At 35.8% G+C, this 24,478-nt stretch overlaps 1 protein-coding gene across 1 annotated transcript in view; it reads right to left on the bottom strand.

Moving 5' to 3' along the window:
- The window catches only part of EYS (eyes shut homolog), a 1,676,468-nt gene that overhangs the window by 684,034 nt on the left and 967,956 nt on the right, over window positions 1–24,478 (bottom strand). Inside the window, exons 27-28 of the mRNA XM_057737776.1 lie at window positions 10,372–10,556; window positions 6,089–6,180 (exon numbers count right to left, since the gene is read on the bottom strand). Coding sequence (XP_057593759.1) covers window positions 6,089–6,180; window positions 10,372–10,556 — 277 coding nt within the window. The remainder of the gene's footprint in view (window positions 1–6,088; window positions 6,181–10,371; window positions 10,557–24,478) is intronic.

The following is a 24,478-nucleotide window of genomic DNA, read 5'->3' as shown; positions in this document are numbered from 1 at the left end:
ATCCATATGTTTTCTTTGGAGAAATACCTATTTAGGTCTTTGGCCCATTTTTTGATGGGGTTGTTTTTTTGATATTGAGCTGAATGAACTGTTTATATATTTTGGAGATAAATCCTTTGTTGATTCGTTTGCAAATATTTTCTCCCATTCTGAGGGTTGTCTTTTTGTCTTGATTATAGTTTCCTTTGCTGTGCAGAAGCTTTGAAGTTTCATTAGGTCCCATATTTATTTTTGTTTTTATTTCCATTACTCTAGGGGGTGGATCAAAAAAGGTCTTGCTGTGATTTACATCAATGAGTGTTCTTCCTATATTTTCCTCTAGGAGTTTTATAGTGTCTGGTCTTATATTAAGGTCTTTAATCCATTTGGAGTTTATTTTTGTGTATGGTGTTAGAGAGTGTTCTAATTTCATTCTTTTACATATAGCTGTCCAGTTTTCACAACACCACTTATTGAAGAGGCTGCCTTTTCTCCATTGTATACCCTTGTCTTTTTTGTCATAGATTAGTTGACCATAGTTTATCTCTGGGCTTTCTATCTTGTTCCATTGATCTATTTTTCTGTTTTTGTGCCAGTACCATACTGTCTTGATCCCTGTAGCCTTGTAGTATAGTTTGAAGTCAGGAAGCCTGATATCACCAACTCCATCTTTCTTTCTCAAGACTGCTTTGGCTATTCAGGGTCTTTTGCGTTTCCATACAAATCATAAAATTTCTTGCTCTATTTCTGTGAAAAATGCCATTGGTAATTTGACAAGGATTGCATTGAATCTGTAAATAGCTTTGGGTAGTATAGTCATTTTCACAATGTTGATTCTTTCAATCCAAGAACATGGTATATCTCTCCATCTGTTTGTGTCATCTTTGATTTCTTTCATTAGTGTCTTACAATTTTCAAAGTACAGGACTTTTACCTCCTTAGTTAGGTTTATTCCTAGGTATTTTACTCTTTTTGTTGCAATGGTGAATGGGATTGTTTCCTTAATTTCTCTTTTGGATTATTTCATTCTTAGTGTATAGAAATGCAAGAGATTTCTCTGTGTTAATTTTGTATCCTGCAACTTTACTGAATTCATTGATTAGCTCAAGTAGTTTTCTGGTGGCATCTTTTTTTTTTTAAGTACTTTTTTTGAGATACAGTTAACAGACAATAAACAGCATATATTTAGAGTGCACAATTTGGTATCCCAATCTCCCAGTTCATTCCACCCCAACCCTCCCTGCTTTTCCTACTTGGTGTCCATGTGTTTGTTCTCTACATCTGTGTTTCTATTTCTGCCTTGCATTTCCTCTTTCATAGTGGTTAGCATTTGCTTTACATATTGAGGTGCTCCTATATTGGGTGCATATATATTTATAATTGTTATCTCCTCTTCTTGGTTGGATCCCTTGATGTTTATGTAATGTCCTCTCTTGTCTCTTGTAACAGTTTTTATTTTAAAGTCTATTTTATCTGATATGACTATTGCTACTCCAGATTTCTTTTGATTTTCATTTGCATGGAATATCTTTTTCCATCCCCTCATTTTCCGTCGGTATGTGTCCCTAGGTCTGAAGTGGGTCTCTTGTAGACAACATATATATGGGTTTTCTTTTTGTATCCATTCAGCCAGCCTGTGTCTTTTGATTGGTGCATTTAGTCCATTTATATTCAAGATAATTATCGCTATGTATGTTCCTATTACCATTTTCTTAATTGTTTTGTTTTTGATTTTGTAGGTCCTTTTCTTCTCTTATGTTTCCCGCTTAGAGAAGTTCCTTTAGCATTTGTTGTAGGGCTGGTTTGGTGGTGCTGAATTCTCTTAGCTGTTGCTTGTCTGTAAAGCTTTTGATTTCTCTGTCGAATCTAAATGAGATCCTTGCTGGGTAGAGCATTCTCGGTTGTAGGGTCTTCCCTTTCATCACTTGAAATATATCATGCCACTCCCTTCTCACTTGCAGAGTTTCTCCTGAGAAATCAGCTTATGGAGGTTCCCGTGTATGTTATTTGTTGTGTTTCCCTTGTTGCTTTTAATAACATTTCTCTGTCTTTAATTTTTGTCAGTTTGACTACTATATGTCTTGGCATGTTTCTCCTTGTGTTTATCCTGCCTGGGACTCTCTGCGCTTCCTGGACTTGGGTAGCTATTCCTTTTCCCATGTTAGGGAAGTTTTCAACTATAATCTCTTCCAATATTTTCTCGGGTCCCTTCTCTCTCTCATCTCCTTCTGGGACCCCTATAATGCAGATGTTGGTGCGTTTAACATTGTCCCAGAGGTATCTTAGCCTGTCTTCAGTTCTTTTCATTCTTTTTTCCTTATACTTTTCCACATCAGTGATTATCACCACTCTGTCTTCCAGCTCACTTATTTGCCCTTCTGCCTCAGTTAATCTGCTATTGGTTCCTTCTAGTGTATTTTTCATTTCTGTTATTGTGTTGCATATCTCTGTTTGCTCTTTAATTCTTCTAGGTCTTTGGTAAACTTTTCGATCTTTGCATCCAGTCTTTTTTCAGTCCTGGATCATCTTCACTATCATTATTCTGAATTCTTTTTCTGTAAGGGTGCCTATCTCCTCTTCCTTTAGTTGTTTTTCTTGGGTTTTATCCTGTCCCTTCATCTGGTACAAAGTCCTCTGTTTTTCCATTTTCTCTATCTTTCTGTGGCTGTGGTTTTCAGTTACACAAGACAAAATACTGCTGATACTGCTTGATACTGCTGTCTGCCCTTTTGTGGAGGAAGCTGTCTAGGAGGCTCGTGGGTGCTTCCTGATGGGAGGGACTGATGGTGGGTAGGGCTGGGTGGGCAGAGCTCATTAAGTCTTTAATCCAATTTGATGGGCAGGGCTCAGTAAAACTTTAATCTGCTTGTCTGCTAATGGGTGGGGCTGAGTTCCCACCTTGTTGGTTGTTTGGCCTGAGGCTACTTAGCACTGGAGCTTACAGGCTCTTTGGTGGGGCTAATGGTGGACTCAGGGAGGGCTCATGCCAATGAGCACTTCCCAGAACCCCTGCTGCTAGTGCCCCTGTCTCCTTGGTGAGCCACAGCTGCCCCCCACCTCTGCAGGCAACCCTCCAATACCAGCAGGTAGGTCTGGTTCAGTCTCCTATGGGGTCACTGCCTCCTCCCCCTAGGTCCTGGTGAGAACTTTTTCTGTGTGCCCTCCCAGAGTGGAGTCTCTGTTTCCCCCTGTCCTATGGATGTCCTGCAATCAAATCCAGCTGGCTTTCAAAATCTGATTTTCTGGGGATTCCTCCTCCTGTTGCTGGACTCCCAGGTTGGGAAGCCTAACATGGGGCTCAGAACCCTCTCTTTAGTGGGTGGACTTCTGCAGTATAACTGTTCTCCAGTTTGTGAGTCACCCACCCAGCACTTATGGGATTTGATTTTAATGCAACTGCACCCCTCCTACCATCTCATTGTGGCTTCTCCTTTGTCTCTGGATGTGGGTTGTCTTTTTTGGTGAGTTCCAGTGTCTTTCTGTCAATGTTTGTTCAGCATTTAGCTGTAATTACAGTGCTCTTGCAAGAGGGAGTGAGTGCACGTCATCCTACTCCGCCATCTCAATCCTCTCATCTCTGGTGGCATCTTCAGGATTTTCTATGTATAATATCATGTCATCTGCGAACAGTGACAGTTTTACTTCTTTTCAAAAATTTGGATTCCTTTTATTTCTTTTTCTTCTCTGATTGCTGTGGCAAGGACTTCCAATACTATGTTGAATGGAGAGAGTGGACATCCTTGTCTTGTTTCTGATCTTAGAGGGAATTCTTTCAGTTTTTCACTATTGAGAATGATGTTTGCTGTGGGTTTGTCATATATGGCCTTTATTATGTTGAGGTAGGTTTCCTCTATGCCCACCTTCTGGAGAGTTTTTATCATAAATGGGTGTTGAATTTTGTCAAAAGCTTTTTCTGCATCTATTGAGATGATCATGTGGCTTTTATCCTTCAATTTGTTAATATATTGTATCATATTGATTGATTTGCATACGTTGAAGAATCCTTGCATTCCAGGGATAAACCCCTCTTGATCATGGTGTATGACCCTTTAAATGTGTTGTTGGTTTCTGTTGGCTGGTATTTTGTTGAAGATTTTTGCATCTAAATTCATCAGTGTTATTGGTCTGTAGTTTTCTTTTTTTGTAGTATCTTTGTCTGGTTTTGGTATCAGGGTGATGGGCCTCATGGAAAGAGTTTGGGAGTGTTCCTTCCTCTGCAATTTATTGGAAGAGTTTGAGAAGAATAGTTCTTCTCTAAATGTTTGATAAAATTCACCTGTGAAGCCATCTGGTCCTGGACTTTTGTTTGTTGGGAGATTTTTAATCATAGCTTCAATTTCAATGTTTGTGATTGGTCTGTTCATATTTTCTATTTCTTCCTGATTCAGTCTTGGAAGGTTATACCTTTCTAAGATTCTGTCCATTTCATCCAGATTGTCCATTTTATTGGCATATAGTTGCTTGTAGTAGTCTCTTACAGTGCTTTTTATTTCTGCAATGTCCATAGTAACTTCTCCTGTTTCCTTTTTAATTTTATTGATTTGAGTCTTCTCCCTCTTTTTCTTGATGAGTCTTGCTAGAGGTTTATCAATCTTATTTATCTTCTCAAAGAACCAGCTTTTAATTTTATTGATTTTTGCTATTGTTTTCTTTGTTTCCATTTCATTTATTTCTGCTCTGATCTTTATGATTTCTCTTCACCTACTAACTTTGGGTTTTGTTTGCTCTTCTTTCTCTAGTTTCTTTAGGTGCAAGGTTAGACTGCTTATTTGGGATTTTTCCTGTTTCTTGAGGTAGGATTGTACTGCTATAAACTTCCCTCTTAGAACTGCTTTTGCTGCATCCCATAGGTTTTGGATCATTGTGTTTTCATTGTCATTTGTCTCTAGATATTTTTTGATTTCCTCTTTGATTTCTTCAGTGATCTCTTGGTTATTTAGTAGTGTATGGTTTAGCCACCATTTATTTTTTTTTTACATTTTTTTTTCCTGTAGTTGATTTCTAATGTCATAGCATTGTGGTCAGAAAAGATGCTTGATACAATTTCAATTTTCTTAAATTTACCAAGGCTTGATTTGTGACCCGAAGTGTGATCTATCCTGGTGTGCTCATGTCTTGAGTTAAGCAAAGAAAATGAGAGTTTATTAAATCAGGATCTCAGAAGCCTTAAAATGTGCACGTGCACTTTGACTGTCAGGGAAGGTATATGTGATGTAGCCTTTCCTCAGTTTAACTGATCATAGACTGTTTTTTATTCCATCTTCTCTAGGAGTCTGGATTCTAAACAACATGATTTGGGTAGTTTTGGCCTAAAGAGGGTAGAAATTCCTTAAGACTTCTCCTTTTACTTGTTTCCCAGTCTCTATTTTTGACTCTTTCTTTCCCTTTTTTTTTTTTTTGGCTTTAAATGGTTGGTTATTTTTACCAAATAATTTTCTTTAGTCTACATACTGGATAAGGATGGTGTTATGTGTTTCAAAATATCACTTAATTAGAAAAAAAAGGGTGGAAGGATGCAAGACACATAATATATACTATGATTAAAAATTAAATCTTACTAAAAATCAAAAAAAGGCAAACTAAGGAAAAATTCCATTTTCACTTAAGAGATTGGCAAAAATATATCTGATGTTGGTGAGGATATGGGGATAAAGTCAACTTCAAATGCAGCTTTTAAGAATATAATAATATATATTCATTTTTCTATAATGATTACGGTATAACATATCACTTTACTTTTCTTCCTTATGTTTTTCTGAATGTTCCATAATTTCTACAGTGAATATATTTGACTTTGTTTATCAAAAGATATACCAATTTGTTTTTACAACTCCTCTAAGTGGAAAACATTGTGAGACTTTCATGGCTTCTTTGTAATTTTAAGCCTGCTTATGTAAATTCATTGATAATATAACTCCTATAGCATTCTTTCCCCAGTACTATTTTAGGACATATAGAGAAGACAGAATGGTTTGATGAACATTAATTTACATACAAGTATATGTGAATACTAATCAGGAGAGCCTCCACTTTAAAGTGCAAGAACTACATACAGAGAAATAGTCTTTGCTGCACATAAGATGAAGTGGAAATAAAACATGTATCTTACCTGATAAGCAGTGTATGCCTTTGTCCATCATCCACTTTAATAGTAGTGTTAATGCTTTGCAATTGTGTTTCACCAGCACAGTAAAAGTGGTACTACAGGGAAAAAGAAATTTTTTCTGAAACAGTTTTTCAGTGTGAAATTAACGTCTTATTTTTTTATTGGACTTTGCAATTTACCAGTAAAGTTTTTATTGTGTTAAAGAGAAGAAGTCTGAAAATTAAAGAAAAGTGACAGCTCAAGGTGTACAACTACTAAGTGCTGTAATTAAAATACAGAAATGTATGCATATTATACACATACACATACACCATACACATGTATAGACACACGTGCACACACACACACACACACACACACTTCTGATTTCTGTTCCTGTATTCAGGGGAGCCTGGTTGAGAAAGGCAGCATCTTCTGCTAGCTGGGAGTGATTGTTAATTGACAATTTTCCTTAGATACTGGAAACTGAGCAGTGCAAAGGCCAATCTAGAGGGTGATGTTAACATCGCAGAAGGGAAACTTAAAGATTATTATTCATCCTAAACTTCCTGAAGATTGAGGAGGGGCTATGGCCATTTGTGGGATTTCTGCTATTTAGACCAACTGAGTTATGGTTTTAAAAGGAGCAAATCACATCTATAATAGCTGTGCTTGATCAGGCACCCTAGGGAATTCCATGAGTGAGCTGCAGTGACCTATTCATCTTCTACACAGCTCCTACCTGGATATATATCAGTTATTTTGTGGCCAGTCTTTCTCAGAAAGGGACTTCATAGTCTTTAGCATATCTACTAGAGATCTGTGAGCCACAATTGCATAGGATCCAGCTACATTAAATTGATATGTCTAAATCTTCCCACATGTAGTCCAAGGTTAAACATAACGCTATACATCTTAACTTTTTATGATGTTGGCCATTGCAAAAAGGTTCCTTTCCTTTATAAAAATCATCTACTGTAGGTTCACTTTAAACACTATGTTAAACAGCATTGAGATTTTCAAAAACAAATATAACTACACATACTTTGCCAGAAAGTCCGTTGCATGACCTTTGGCTATACAGTCTTCTCAAATCACATGTAACTAAGTAAAAGGCAGCATTTGTCTGTTGCATTTTCATGCTGTGCCTAGCATGCAATCAAGGTGACCAGATGATACATTTAATATTTTTGGCAGCATGGATAATAATTTAGCTGTTTCTTATGTATAATACTTGGAGATCTATGTTGTTAGTTAAAATAGTTATTTAAGTTTAAATGATAATTTACTGATGAATAACTTGTGTGTGTTTGGGGGGGTATAGTAATCTTCTTGCCTGGTTTAAATATATCAAAAATTTATTTTTCAGGTACAACTAAGTCTTATTAATCCCTATCTTCAGGGATGTCAAAGTTAAACATAAAAATATTTAATGGACAATTCTATTAATTTTATTTGAACTTCTTTTATTGTAATTGGCTCCTTTAGGATATATATAAAACAATAGCTACTGTGATTGAGTGTTACTCTGTATTGTGGATATTTAAAGTGATTTACAGGTTTCAGCTGATTGTTTCCTTACAAAATGAAATGCAAGAAAAACAAACAAACAAAAATCTGTAAAGTAGGTACTATCCCTTTACTATCTCCATTACTCAGAGGTGGGAAGTGATTTTCCCCCAGTTAGGGAGGCTCAGTGATTGGTGACACGCTAATAAGTGGAGGGACTGACGTTTGAGTCCCAATGCTGTATGTATCTACTTACCTCCTTGTTATTAGAAAAAGTCAGTGAAATAGTTTTAAAAAATAATTTTGATGTATTAAGCTTTGAAACTTAAATTTCCTAAAAAACATTTGACTAACAATTCTGCATTTCTGGAATTTGAATAGGTCTTAAATTATGATCACTGAAAAAGTTCAACCATAAATATGTCTTTTGTGTAAACTGTAATGTAAATGCATTCCCCATATGATTATACTTTTAAAATGAAAGAGAAAAATTAGAACATAATCTTGAAAAATCTTAAAATCATAAAGATAGGATAATGCTGAAATTTCCTTTAAATCATTACAAAGAACCAGTGAGGGGTGTAGAACGAACATGGAATTTGGATCAGCACAATGGAGTAACAATTCCTGATCTACCATCCTTAAAAGAGTTCAAAGAGCATGTGTTACACCAAATATCCTGTGAGCCTCCATTCGCCTGCAGGATCTGTGTGAGATACAGAGAGAAATACCCCCTCCTCATATTGGATTAATATGTCCCAGGCTTTCTTCTATGAGTTCATATGCCTTTACCTATTCACCCATTGTGTTACACTAACTTCACAATATTTATCCATCTGCTAATTTAAAACTCACACAAACATTTACTGCCCTCCTTTATGAGCGAGTAAACTCTAGCCCAGAGACCTTAAACTTTGCAAGACCTCAAAGCCCCAAAGTGGCAGAGCTGGGGTTCTAACCTTGACATTCTTGCTCCAGAATCCATGATCTTAATATGTTTTCTTAAGTTGGAACCTGACACATAATTGCAATTCAATAACTTATAGTAATTATTACAGTGTATCAATATATATCCTTTGTCATAAAACCTAAAGGAAATAGATTCTACACCTCTCCTCACCCCTTACACTTTTATAATTCCTAAATATCTTGGCTCAACCTATTTTAATTTGTTTTTATCCATTTGAAAGGGAAGGGAGTCTCCGGACTTCATTATTTCACACATACTTTCACCAATAATTCTGCAAGTTTCTGGTGTGGCTCACCATGTCTCTGGAGACATCCACCATGGTGAGAGGGGCTGGCTGAGCTGTGGAGCTGAGTTAGGAGTAGAAAAATGTGCTGGGTGTGACCAGGGCTCAACATAGTGTGTGCTTTATAATTCCCTACATTTAGTCTCTTCATGTTCTCTGCTTATTACAAGACTAATGGAAATTTCTGATCTTAGTCGAGGAAAATGCTGTGGAGCAGGGATCAGCAAACCTTACCTTAAAGGGTCAGACTGATATTTGATGTTCATCATAGTATTCTATTCATTACATATTCTATTTTCTTGTTCCAGTTTCACCTCATATTATTATCTGTAACCAATTTGAAGCAACATGAGAACAACATGTTTTGCTTACCATTGAATCCTCACAAACTGGCACTGTCACTGGTGATGGATGAACGTTCAATGAATGAATGAAAAAAAATGGATGAATGAATATAAGTACTGCTACCACTACTAATCTGCTACATCTGGTTGGGATTTGTTTATGATACACATTTTACCAAATTATGTATATGTGTAATACTACTTAAGAAAGATGAATATTTAAAGAAAATCAGACTCGTACAACTTGGCTTATTTAAATTGTAAAGTATACCTGACTTTTATGGAAATTCATATCGTATTTAAATCACATCATAAAAGAAATGATTGGCAAAAATACAGTTGTCATGTTTCATACACTAGACAGTGCTGAGTTAATTACCTTTTTGCAGCGATGATTTGACAACTTCCTTAATCTGAGTACTTAGAACAGGAATATGAGGTGATTTGTTCAGGTACAATTGTGTTGGGAAAAGAGCAAGCACTTTCAATTTAAAATTGGCTTCAAAATTTAGCTGTGTAATCTTGAACTTTTAAAGGGAGACTATTATAAAGATTGGCATGTGTTAAGTGAGCAGCCTCAAATTTTTGATATCAGAATCTCTTTGCACTCTGCAAAATTATTGAGGGCCCCAAAGAGTTTTTGTTTATTGGGTTGTATCTATCAATATGTATAATACTAAAATTAAAACAGGCTTTTAAAACACAAAAACATATAAGCACACCTTACACTAGTGATCAGAGGGATGACATTGCATCATGTGGTTTCTGGAAAACTCTATGTACGCTTATGAGAATGAGTATGAAAACGGAAAATAACATCTTAATGTTATTACAAGGATAGTGTTCTCCTCAAATATCCTTTGAAAGAATCCTGGGGTTCCCCAGCGGTTCCCAGATCACATCCGCCATTAAAGTTATTAAAAAAATTGTAGCAGTTATTATGACTGAGAGATTGGGAAATATGATAGTGTAAGAACAGTTGAAAATATATAGAAAAAAAGAGAATGAAAGCTATTCAAAGCATATACTATTTTTATATATAAATAGTATACACTGAGCAGGAAGAAATTACAAAGAACAGGAAACAGCCTGGTGGTGAGTGTAAAAGACATATTTAAGTTTAAATTTTTATTGACAATAGCCACTAAAGTGGGGAATCAGAACAACTGCCTAATATTTATGATAAATAAATCTGACTTACCTTTAAAGTACCATTTTCAATAAATAATTGAATAAAAAATTCGTCTACTGAGTCTTGCTTGATGTAGAGCAGGAGTCCATCGGCATTGGAGGTCTGAAATTCTAGGGAGATGTTATTTTGTGGATTTAAAAACACATTCCGAAATTCTAGATAGGAATCTCCATAATAACAAACACAACTGATATCTGTGGAGTCGGAAAGAAAATACAATTTATTTTGGAATTAAATGTTCAATAGTTGGGTATCACATTACAACATTAGTAACCTGTTTTCTGAAATGGCTCTTACCTGACTCTTTGCCTATGACAGCCTGGGCACCTATTCTCTTTGCCATTGTCACAGTAGTTTGACATAATTTATATGTACTTGGGTCATGATGATGACATTTCACTGGAAGGCAGGGCTGTCTAGATCGTCAAGTACTCTTCACTGGGGTTTATGTTACAGGTCAATAGAAAAAGGAACATTTTCTAAACATATCCTTATTCATTGTCTTTGTAAGATGTTGGTACAAAATTATGATTTGTGTCATTATTGTTAATTTGATTGGGTGGCTTTTGAGGCCTGATAGAGAATATTGGGAAAAAAAGGAATTGTCGCCTTTTTGTAGCAATGCTATATTATCTGTGCGTCTTAAAAAATATCTTTCTCTTTCTTTTACTTTTGCTTTCTGAATGGTTATATTTCAATTACCCTTAATCTTTCAGGTAAAATATGGAAACATTTTGAGCAAACTACTTTGACAATTTAATTTCTTAAATTTATAAATATACAATTAATGAAACCTAGTTAGCTTATTTCTCTAAGTTAATTGTGTTATATCATTATTGGTAAATACTTGATGGCCTTGCTGGTTGATGACCTTCCTATAACCATGAATTTGAGCCTCTCTCCTTTCTGTTCTCCTTCTGTGACACACATGGCACCTATGCAAACTCTCTCTCCTTTAAAACTTCCAAATTGTTTATTTTTTCACAATTAATAGGAGAAATTATTCATGAAACTGTGTGAGATTTAGTTTACCACCCATTATAATACTCTTTTTAAAATCTGTACTTTAAAACTTATACAGAGTTTATGTTCCACACAGAGTATTTTTCTTATTTTAAAATTTCAAAAAGCTTTAGAAATACTCATTGTGTAAGGTTTAAAACCTGTAAAAGACTCTTAAGGAAACAAGCAGCAAAACCTCAAACAAAAAATTTCCTTTTAAGTAAACATAAGGAGGTTCAAAATACTGACAGAAAATATTGGTGCTTTGTAGACATAAAAACATATGTTTTTTTTTTAAATCAAGGAATTCATTAGAAGGTAGCTTAAAGATTGAAAATATTAACAACATTTTCAATTTTGGCATTCAAATTGTTTTAGTTAAGTTACATAGACAAATACTTTCTCCTTATAGAATTTCAATGATGATGTTGAAGGCACAACATTCAGTAATTTGAAAAGTTTCATCCATTTATTTGAATGAATTAGAAATGGAGACAAATATCTATCTAAAGTGTAAAAAAATATATTTTCAAAGACTAACATTACAACATGAATGTACTCCACATTGGTGAAGTGAAGAAAGCACTATATATTTTTTTAATGCTTTAGAAAGGAATATATTTTCCAACAATAGCTAACTCAAAGTTATCTTAATTTCATTATTTTAAGATATATATTTTTATGGACTAAATTTTTAAAAAGCCAGTGGCTTTGTCATCATGTGATTCATGCTCGATAATAAAAACCCACACATGTTCTCAGTTGTACGCCACATGAGATCAAGGGCCGGGTATGTTTGGTTCACCACTCTACCCCAAGTGCCTGGTTTTCTTAAGCATGTTTCTAAGCATTTCTTAACACTATCTCTTATGGAAAATATAATTATTTTTGTTTAAATGTGCTTGGAAAATTATATTATTTTATGTTTGAATTAAAAAAATCAGGAAATATTTTGCATTGAGTACTCAGCCACGTTTGTAGAGTTTCCTATTCAAATGCACACATACAGATTTTATTTTACATCTCCCTTAGTGAAAATCTTAATCTATTTAAAAGAATGGTGATAGGAATCACAGAATAGTTTTATGAAGAAAAAATAAGTATGGAGACTATTTTCAGCAATGATGGGCTAGAGTAAAATAATAATTCCATACATTTTTCATTATCGAGAACTAAATCACAAGTTCCTGCCTTTCAGTTTTCATTTTTTCAAACAGAAGAATCATTATCTGAATTGCATGCCCTCATTTTATAATTACACCTTTTAATGAGTTTATATGCTTTTGGTGTAAATAACCAGAAAGCCCAGTTCAATGTGGCTTCAGCAATAACTCATATATATGGAATCTAGAAAAATGGTACTGATGAACCTAGTAGCAGGGCAGGGATAGAGATGCAGACGTAGATAATGGACTTGAGGATACGAGGATACGGGATGGGGGTGGTGGGAAGCTGGGACAAAGTGAGAGAGTAGCATTGACATATACACACTACCAAATGTAAAATAGATGGCTAGTGGGAAGCTGCTGCAGAGCATAGGGAGATCAGCTCAATGCTTTGTGAAGACCTAGAGGGGTGGGATAGGGAGGGTGGGAGGGAGACCCAAGAGGGAGGGGATGTGGGGATATATGTATACATACAGCTGATTCACTTTGTTGTACAACAGAAACTAACGCAATACTGTAAAGCAATTATACTCCAATAAAGATGAAAAGAAAGAAGAAAACAACCTGGATTTCTTCTACTCACATGGCAAGCTTTAATATAAGGCTTGCTATTTTCCTGATTCTAATACAGTGGCCAATGGTAATTTAAGTGACATACTTCTTCATTCATGCCCAATCACTCAGTTTTCCTATACTTTCAAAAGAGGAAGGAAGAACTTTCCAAGTGTAGAATGAAGCTCTCATGGCAGTTGACTGGGTAGAACTGGATCACCCATGAAGACTTGCCACGGAGACAGGGATGGGGCTAGTTCCCACTGAGACCTGAGGGTAGTGTTCACTGCAGATGAATTTGTTATCCCCATATTTCCCAGATTCTTGCCTTGTTTCCTGGCTATTAGCTGACAAATTCAGAGACTCGAAGTGCTCAGCCACACATCCAGGCCAGAAACCTCAACTTTCATCTCCAACTTCCTGCCTCTGCGTCTCCTTTTGAGAGGCACTTTTTGCCTTCATTTCTAACAGTGCATATTGAGTGTACAAATGAGTCTTGTCACCAAAAAATTCATTTGAAATTTGGTGTTTGCTGAGTGGGCAGTTGAATTTTTTCTGACACAAAACTATTTGAATTCTCGATGCATAGTGACCCATAGCCACTTCCAATGCATGAGGATGAAGAAAACTTCAAACACATGTTAGTGAAAAATCAGAAGTCAGTAACTCTGCCCTCCCCAACAGCACAAGGAAGGGTTTTAAATAGATTTGAAGAATAATATAATAAATATATTTTAGAAGAAATTAATGATATAGCTGCTGAGGCATAAATAAACATTTAAATTAGAACAAAACTACTATGTATAATATTGAAGTCTTTGATAAATTATGAACAATTACTCAAGCAGCACATTTTCCTTTTATTAAAATAAATACAGAGGAAAATAAACAATTGTTAGCTTCAGTCTTTTTTTTTTTTTTTTTTTTGGTCTTATGATTTAGCATATCACAAAGTACTGAACAGATTTTGAAGAACAGAGCCTTTTTTTTTGCGGGTAGTGTATGTATATGTAAAATTAAACATGAAGGTTGGAATCTTATGAGAGAATAATTGAATACCAAGCTTTTCTACAAGACTAATAGTGTGATAATGACTCTGTGACAACCTGATAGTTTAAAAAGGACATATATATTATTTAACCCTATTTCTAGGAGATTATTGTCAATTTCAGTGTAATCCATGAATAATCACTCAAAGAAAGAGTGAGTGTGTATTGCTCTCTGGAGGATGTATCCCTGAATAAATGTTAAGAAATAATACACAAGTGGGATTTCCCTGGTGGCGCAGTGGTTGAGAATCCACCTGCCGATGCAGGGGACACGGGTTGGATCCCTAATCTGGGAAGATCCCCCTGCCACGGAACAACTAAGCCCGTGCACCACAACTACTGAGCCTGCACTCTACAGCCCACGAGCCACAACTATTGAGCCCACGTGGCACAACTGCTGAAGCCTGCGTGCCTAGAGCCCATGCTCCCCAACAAGAGAAGCTACAGCAATGAGGAGCCTGCACACCACAACGAAGAGTAGCCCCTGCTCACAGCATCTAGAGAAAGCCCGTGTGCACCAATGAAGACCCAACACAGCCAATAAATAAATAGATAAATAAATAAATAAATAAAATTTAAAAAATAGAGATAATTTACAACTGAAAACGCTTTATTATTGGCAAAATGACCCTTTATTATTTCATGTGTCTTGGAGGTAATATCTAGGAAAAACCAGTGGATATTTGTAATGTGTGTGTGTGTGCAAGTTTTTCTGTTAAATGAAGTTTCACTTTGAGAAAAGACTACATGGATACCATAAATATAATTCATATAGGAAGGTGTCTTAGCCTATTTATTAAGAAGCCTGTGTAGAGTCTTGATTCTACCAGTGAGCAGGTCACCAATCATCTATCAGCTGCAGAAATCCTGTATGACTTAGTTCTCTTAATTTCTGTTATTTCTAGAAAGAGGACTTTTGATTTTATCATTACAAAATACTCTCCATGTTTAATATTTTATTCTTCCACATTCTATAAATTGTATTTAATTCACCTTAAAATCCAAATTTACATAGTCCACTTAAATTCATCTTAATTAGCTTAATAGCTACAAATAAAGCAGGAAAAAAGGAAGAAAATTAACATTCACCCACTGTTTACTATTGTGCCGGTTTTGTTAAACACTCTACTCATGCTTTCAAAAATGCTTACTTTTTTCCTGTCAATTTAAAGATTTATGCCATTTGAAAATGCTTTTGTGGGAACTAAGCATATTTCAAAATAAATTGTGAAAAGTTTATTCCTTTCATAGATTTTTCACAGATTGATTGGCCCATGGACTGTAAGTCAATGACATAATTTATAGAGCAAGTATTATCATATAATGCAAAAAAAGTTTTCAAAACAAACAGTACTGAAATGAAAAGCCAGAGAGTTCAGTTTAAGACTGGCAGAGACTCCTCAGTGTAGCCAAACGAAATATATAATAAATATGAGCTACAGAGGTGGATTTAAGAAAATGCATGATTGCAAGACAAGCTGAGAGAGATCTAGTCAGACAGTTGCATAAATTTTTCTCTGAAAGCAATTAGCAGTTGTTTTGAAAGGAAGCACAACACCTATGGTCACAATAGTTTCCTTTCACCAGCGAGTGGAAATAGATTATCAGAGAAAATTCCTTTCATAGTCACCCATAGGATAGGAAGTAAAACAGAAATCAAATCATGCCACTTTCCTAATTAAAAACATTTCTTCCTGCCAGTTGTCTATGATATAATTGTTTAGTAGTGATTCTGTATAGAATCTATCCAGCCCTTTCCTTCCCCTTTATCTTTTAATGTGGGGTACGGATTATCCTAGGATGACTTTCAGAGCAGGCACCCTACCCATCCTCAACTGCATCCCCAGTTTTGTCATGCATCCTCTTCCTGTACGCGAGTCTATTTCTGGGATAATTATCCAGTTCCATTGGATAGACTGTCAACCCCAAGCCAATCAAACATGGGCTTAATTAGTACGGCTCTGGCTGCGTCTTGATATCGAGGAATGAAATCCTGCTTTTCCCCTTCCTAGGGATTGTGTTACTGACTGTTTGCCCTGTGCCTTTTGATGCAAATATTGGAATCAGTGACATGTGCAAACATGCTTTTAAATTACGTAAACACTCTGAATAGAAACTGGTTTGAATCCCATCAATTTTATAGAAAAAAATATAAGCAATTGATATCTTTGTGACGTTTTATCTTCCTACACATGGACGTATATATGTCTCCATTTTACTGGAGCTTCTAAAACAGTTTTAATACAGTTTTATAACTTTTCTCTATAAAGGTCGTGTGCATATTTTCTTAGGGTAACTTCTAGAAACCTTCCAAATTTGTTGCTATTTCAAATAGTTCTTTGTAATAGTACATATTTAACTCATTATGTTGGCATATTGGAAAGCAATCAACTGTTACATATTGAGCAACCTGGTTGAACTCTCCTATTATTAATAATACTCTATCATCTGTGAGTGATGAGATCTTTCTTTTGTTTCTAATTCTTAAAGTGTCTTATTAGCTTCTTACATTGCTTAGGGCCGTCAAAAGAAACACTGAACTGAAATAATTGAAATGAGATTTGGCTTTTTTGTTTGTTTGTTTGTTCTCATTTTGCAGGGAGGGATTTTAAGCTTTCACCTCTTAGTGTAATGTTTTGCTCTTCTTTTATAAGTGATACCTTCTAATTCATTAAGGAAGCTCATAGATATAGAGAACAGATTGGTGGTTGCCAGAGGGGCTGGGGTTGGGGTTGGGCAAAATGGGTGAGGGGTAAGAGAGTGAATCTTAAATGCCTGCATCACAAAAAAATGAACAAATCAACTATTTATGAAGTAAAATTCATATTTTAAGGCAAGACAAATTTAAACATAAAATTCTTTCTCTGCCCATTTGGGCCTCCTCCCTCCCTTCCAGTGTGCATTGTGCATCTGCCCTTTGTGTTAATCAAACCTCCCCAAGGGCAGAAATACCTGCTCAACCATCAAGATCAATTTTTCTTCCTCTGGCACCAGCCAGGTAACTCCTCAGAAGATAATGTTTCTTTCTCAGTCCTGTAAATGGTCATGATGCCCCACCACTTGCCTTGTATGTGTAGACACCTTAGCTGAACTTTATGTAAAACACCAATACATCATTTCCTTTAATGATAGTGACTGGTACAGAACAGACTGGCCAGACAACCTGGGGAGCTACTGGAGATACTTCCACACCTAGTGGAAGTAAGTAGCTTAACTACCTACTTATGGCCTTATGAATGTTACGAGCTTTATTACTCACATTCTGCCTCTTTTACAAGGTTATTTTTTCTTGCATTAACAAATGTGTGACCAAGCCTCTGATAAAATTAATGATGGTTAGATGACTTGAAACACTAGATCAAATATTTAGTCCTAAAAGAGCAATGATTGTGATCATGTAACTCTAGATCTGGGAAGAAGCAAGAGGGAAGCATTTCCTGGGCTGTAACAGACCAGTAAGGCAGGAGGTGGAGAGACTTTGGTTACTGTTAACAAGGCAATAATAGCATGTTGAGTGGCCTGTCAAGACACTGGCACCTGACCTGGGAATGAGCATGCCTAGAACTCTGGGACAAATTGGTCATGAAATGCCTCCTAAAGCTTGGTTGAAATTAAGACCAAAAGGGAAGGGACTGTAAAATAAAGAATGTTTCCCACCATCCAGTTCTATAAGAATCAAGTCATTAGCCACTGCAGTCGCTAACCTACAGCACATCCTCAAAGGAATTCTGGGTGAAGGTCAGGATGAGGCAACTTTTGCCTTGGGAAACTTGGCAAAATGGATCCTCAGATAGTTAAATACTTACACGAGAAAAATTTATGAACTCAGTGTCTTTCATCTTCCCATACTTCGAAAAGCACTAAAACCATTAACGGAGATCCCTATTCCTCAGGAGCAGCGGTAGCCTTCTACCAAGATGAGTGCTTGGCGGCACACATACACTCCTCTGCCAAAGTGACAAGATCCCGGCCCCTCCTGCTTTACTTTTGCAGAACAGGTCTCAGGAGCTCTCAGAAAAGCTGTCTTCCGGGTTATAATCCTCAGGTTGGCACAAATAAAATTCTCCATGTCTTCTTACATTGACGGCACACTAATTTTCTTGTTGTTGACAGTATGTATGGAGATGGATGGTAACTAGATTTGAAAGAGAAGAACAAACCTGACTGTATGTTGGATCTACTCCTTCAGCTCTCGCCCTTGTGCTCTGCTGCCTGAGCTTAGTCATGCTGGCTCTGCGCCTTTGTAAAGGAGTGTTGCAGGTAGCCTGAAATATACATGATAGCCCATTCTCAAGGCTCCGATCTTTAAAGGTGTAACATTTTTCCATTCATACAGATATTAAAAAGTCACAGAACAAAATATAACAATTGTCTTGCTGGACTTTTACAGGAACACTGTGACCAGACCCACATGGACAGCTGCAAGAACAAAGGATTCACATTCCCTCTGGGGCCTGGCCAGCACCAAGAAGTTTGCAACAACCAACCACCCCTTTTAGTATAAAAGAAGCCTGAATGCTACTTCAAGTAAGGTGGTTCTTTGGGACACTAGCCCACCATCCCCTTGGTCAGCTGGCTTTCTGAATAATGTCCCTGTTCCTTGCCCAGCACCTTGTTTCTTGCTTAATTGGCCTGTTATGTGGAGAGCAGCATGAGCTTGGACTCAGTAATGTATTTATTGTAGTGATCATTCCACAGTGTTTACAAATATTGAATTCTTATGTTTTACATCTAAAGCTAATATGATGTTATATGTCAGTCATACCTCAATACAGGTCATACCTGTATTTATACAGGTATTTATAACAACAACAACAACAGCAAAGAATGCCTGGCGGAAAGCTGTGAGGGACACAGGAAGAAGATATCTGGTGTTATAAAAGCAATTTCCTTCTATTCTGCGGTTCACTGACATTTTTAGCAGAACTTAATATTAAATTTTATCATTTTTTCACTTTTTGATATGATTATATTGTAAATAACTTTGATATTCTAATATTAAACCTTTATTTTATCCCAGAAATAAATCCCTTTTGCTTACAATGTATGTACATGTATGGATTTCATTTGTGAGAATTCATGTTTAGGATAGTTGCATCTGTGCTGATGATTGAGATTGCCTTTTAATTCTCACTTTTCCTGGCTCCCTTTTTAACTTTCATACTAAAGTTTTATTTAGCTTTATTAAATAAGTTGGGTAATGTGAATTTCCATTTCTAATTTCTGGAGGTGTATTTTTTACTTACCAACCAAATTCTGTATCAACCTCTAAAATTGTGAATTGTACAACACCCTAAAAATAACTACAAAAGATTTCATTTAATGTAATGATTAGCCACAGAATGAGGGTGGCCCCCATTATGAACCTGTAATTACAACAGATATAATTTTAGTTAGGACCCCTGGGTTTAATTATACACTTTATCACTTAAAATTGTGGGATCATGGATAAATATTTTAACCTACTTGATCCTCTCAGTTTCTTCATCAGTACAATAGCAATAAGAAGGTTGTTCTGTCATAATATATGTGGAAGTGCTAGATAAAGAATTTGCTCTAGTCTGTATTTGGGAGAAAAACCTCCTACAATGAAACAAAAATTTTGCAAATTTATTTTTAAAACAGTTATTACATGAATATGCTCTACGTTTTTCTGTGGCAGATATTTAGGAAGGTCTAAAGCACATGGTGTGGCCACATTCAAGGTGGTGTCTGATGGGGCTGCCATGAGGTCCAGAAATGCCCTCGGTTTCCATTGTTATAAGAGCAGCTCACTTTTTTAAACCTGTTTTACCTATTTACAGGAATAAAATTTATGAACAATGCTAAATTTTTAAGTAATGATAATTATTTTGTAAATTTTGTTGATAATGATAACTCATGTCCCATTGTCTTTTCCTCTTTACACGCATCATTTAATTTGACTCACACTTTGATCTGGAAAGTGTGTAAGGACTGGGTTCTACCTAGGAAACTGAGGCTCAGAGAGGGTCATTTGATCAAAGCAATAGATCTTAGAAAGGGGCTTCTTTTATCAAAGTTCATGTTGTTTAACACCGGTTTTATTCTGTGTGAACAGGCAGCTTATCAATTATTTTAAACATATAGTCTTTGGAATTCTTTAAAAAAAATACAGTACTCATTTTTAAAAAGCTCCATTGTGGACCCTCATATTGAATTCTTACATTCTCTATAGTGTAAGAGAGCAGAGTAATGATGTGTATCACTGAATGTACAAGCCCTACCCCTTTCCAGTGGGTTCCAAAGTGCTTATAATCTTGTTTCTGAGAATTGCTTTTTTAAAAATTATATAAAGGATCATTGAGCTCCTAGTTAGTTTGCAATAACTATCTGATTACTAAAGGTACTCTGCAATTAAGCTATAGTTAATCCTTGAGATGATTCATATAATATTTCTTCCCGCTCCTCCTTCTGCTGTTTATTAAGAAATATTATCGGCTATACAGGGTCTTCCTGGTGGGCTGGAAATTTACCCACCACATAAAACATATGAAACTTATGAGAAAAACACATTTCCACAGAGAAATGAGAATGTGGTAGCACTGGGGAGACCTTTGTTACCTTCAACTCTTCATCCCTTTGACCCATGAATTTACTGGGAAAACAGAATGAGTGGCTCAGGGCTCTTCTGTTGCTCCTGAGCTCTGAGAGCTCCAGAAAGATGCTTGTGCAGATTCAGGAGGGACTCACTGTTTCAGTGCTGAGAAGTCTTTGTATTTATTTTTTCTTTTGATTCTGACCATTTAAACTTTCTATTTATAAGATTGATAATAACAAAATGAAAACTGTACATTGAATGGGTAACTTTATCTATCAATGTGTATCCTGATAACAGACTCTAGGGGACCAAGCATGAAAAAACTTACTTATGTAGGAGTGTCACACTGTGTATCCATTAGAAGGCATCGGATGTGGACTATGGTGGTTGGGAATATGGACTATGGTGGTTGGGAATAAGTAGAAATTTAGCAAGTGCTAAAAGCTGATGGCTCATATGTAATGCTCGTTAATTTCCAGCACAATTAAAAATACAAATACTACTAGAGTACTACCCCTATGCATTGTAACCAAACACTCTGTCTCAATAATGATGGGGTTGCGGGCAGGCTGCCCCCAAATATGCCAGTTCATCATATTGATTATTTTGAATTAAAGGTATTTAAGAAACAGCCAGTGCAGGAAGGACACTCTGACCCTCCTTTGTCCCCTGAAAGCAGAAAATAATCTCCCACGTGAAGGGTGTGCTCCCTGTACCAGGAGGTAAAGAGACTACGTATCACCAGAGACAAGGAATTCAGGCAGAGAAGATTGTAGAAACAAATCTTGTTACTTGTTTAACTTACTACCCCAAGTCTAAACTTCTTTGTTTTGTCAACTCTTCCTAAATTTATTGTTTCTTTGTCTAAAAGGAAACATAATTTGCCTAACTGGGTCACTTCTTGAGTCTCATATTTTTATGAGCTCTGGTATATACAAAATTAAATTTGATTTTCTCCTAGTAGTCTGTCAATTTAATTATTAGACCACCCAAAGAACTGAGAAGGGTAGATGGGAAAGGTTTTCCTCTCCTATAATAACTTATAATTAATAAAACTTGAAATACCCTTTTCTAATTTTCCGGATATATTGCTGCTTATTCGGGGTAACATTTCAAAAGTAAAATATTTTCCCTGTGCTAAAAAAATGGTTAATTCTTTACTCATATGTAATTGAATAGAATCATAAATGTTTTATATTTACTCACCTAATATTCTTTTTTATGTACTTATTTTACTATCTATCATGCTACCTCAATAATGCCTATGGCCTAATTATCCCCCTCAAGCTGTCATGGCAATTATCAACTTTAATTCTTTTCAATGCTCAGATTTTACTGATAGACAAGGGAGAAATAGAGGTGTTAATAGTGATTACCCATATCTCACCTTTTTCCTCGCATTCAGTTTTTAATTAAATGTAATTTTCAAGTCTTCACCTGCTCTTTCTACATTGTTAGATTTCTGTTATTAACCAGCAGCTGGCCACAATACAATGGAAAAAAAGAATCATGTCTCAAAATTGTGGGACCCAGACAATAAGATTAAAGGGAGACTATGCACATAAAAATGTACAGATAATATGATTTTATACACACTCACATATGTGTACACATGTGAGTGCACACATACACAGAGCAGTCTTTAATGTGCCCACTGATAGGAGTGGTTCTTGCACGTGAACACTTTCCTGCAGGTGTGACAGATTAGAGGATTTATTTTGAGAACAGCCACATTTAGGAAAGTCTAAGAAGACCCACTGGCCACTAACACTTTCTTGTGCCTTCTACTGATGTGAAAATTCATCATTAATATAAGTCAAGGCATAAACCATGCACATTGGCATGTTTCCTAACTTTTTTGTACTATGTGGCATTTTTTAAAGCCACTTCTAATTCTTTTGGAATGAAGTGTGGGAAAAAAAAAGAAGAAATGATGTATTTTTCATTATGAGAGTCCAGGAGGGGAGGTTTATAAGCAAAAAAATGACACTCCCATTTGGAGGCAGCCCCCAGGGAGTCAGGATTAGGAAAGAAGAGCAGTGTGGGGACCAGGCTAGGGGTATTGATGGAAAGTGAGGAACAAGGACAGGCAATACAGCTTGTTTTCTGAGTCACATTTTTAAAATACCAAGGCTTATTTTCTTTATATTCCAGTGACTGTGCAAGTTCTGATGGGCCAGCAGAAACATATTTATATTACTGAAAAATAATCTGGTCAAGAACAGTAATTCTCATGGTAGGACTATTGAATCTGAATTCAGAGGACTTGAATGCAGATTCATTACCTCACAGCTGTGCAAATTTGAGGCACATCTTTGGCAAGTTTTAGTTTTTTCAGGGTACGTATTTTGAGTATTGACCATATTTTGATTTTGGAGAAATGATTTGGAACTCATACTACTAAATAAAGGAGCTAAGCTCTCTTTACCTTTATTAAGTATAACAACTGGATTTTCATTCCATAAAATTACTATTTCGCTCCATTTATCTATACTATACCTGTGAATGAAGGGATGAGTAACCAAACATTTTAAAAATAATTATTTTCTTATAATAAGCCTTTAAAATGTGTCAATTGTTTAAATGTCTGAAAACTGGAGTAATCACTTGATATTTCCATTTTTCCTAGTATTAAAACAACTTCTACTTCACAATTTTTTCGAGGATTGGTTTTATGCTGCAACTTAAGGTGCCTCTTTTTTTATTTCTGATATTCTTAAAGATAGAGATGTGTTAATTTAAAGAATTAATTGCAATAAAAATTGGGAAATAGAGGGTATGAATTTCCTTGAGGACACATCTTGTGAAGATCTGAAGTTCTTGCATCTGGCTGTCCTTGTACACCGTAGTGGGCTGTGCAGGACAACCTGACATACTGAGGAGTCTGTGGATTCTGTGCTATAACTCACCATGCTTCTCTACTTTTCCCACTCCTAATTTTAGTTTCCAAATGATCAGCTCTGTTTAGTCTGTTTTCAGACAAAGCAGTGGTTGTTCATTTCTTTTACAGCTTCCAAATTTTTATGTCTGTCTTCTCCCCTACATTATCTTTGTCCTATTTGTGGAATTTCAGGAGGAAGTGTGGGTAAATTTATGTGATTAACTCATCATAACTGGAATGCTAATTGTTAATCTACATCTTTCAGTTAGATTTGATTTCTTCTAATATATGTATATAATATAATAGTCAGAAATAAGATGGAGTTAAAATGGAAGACAATGCTAGATAAAAAGGAGCAGAGATGAGGGGCAGTGCTCAACGGTCCTGGTGTTTGCTGAGAATATGGAATAAATATTGATAAACTTTATACACTGTAAGTATGCATGATAAGATTTTAAAGATCAACATTAAAGGAACAGAAACAGAGTAAATAACTTACAGTTTTAGAGGAAGAACTCAATAAAAAGCTCCAGCAACCAGAAAATAAGCAAAGAACAAAAGATAAAAGGAACAAACCCAAAAATGCAGACACAAGTAAGATGATGTAGTAGTTCTAAATTTATCTGAAAAAACCAAGTATAAAATTGTTGCACTTGACACATATCTTTGCCATTTACATTAACAAACCTCAGCACATGAAAAGGTTCTTTTCCAAACTTCTTAACTTTGTGGAAAGAGTACTTTCTCTATGTTTTAATAAAGCAGCAGAAATGTTGGGAGGAGAGGTGGGTGTGACTAGAGACCCCTCTTTATGTCTAGAGTATGCTATGGGGAAATACTCCCCCCCCAAAAAAAAAAAAAAAAAAACGAAATAGTGGAGGGATTTTAAGTAGGAGTTCTAAGATAT

The sequence above is a fragment of the Hippopotamus amphibius genome, chromosome 6 (assembly GCF_030028045.1).
Source record: "Hippopotamus amphibius kiboko isolate mHipAmp2 chromosome 6, mHipAmp2.hap2, whole genome shotgun sequence".
NCBI classification, from domain to species: domain Eukaryota; kingdom Metazoa; phylum Chordata; class Mammalia; order Artiodactyla; family Hippopotamidae; genus Hippopotamus; species Hippopotamus amphibius.
The sequence above is the reverse complement of the archived record's forward strand: the minus strand, read 5'-3'. Positions and strand labels throughout refer to the sequence as shown.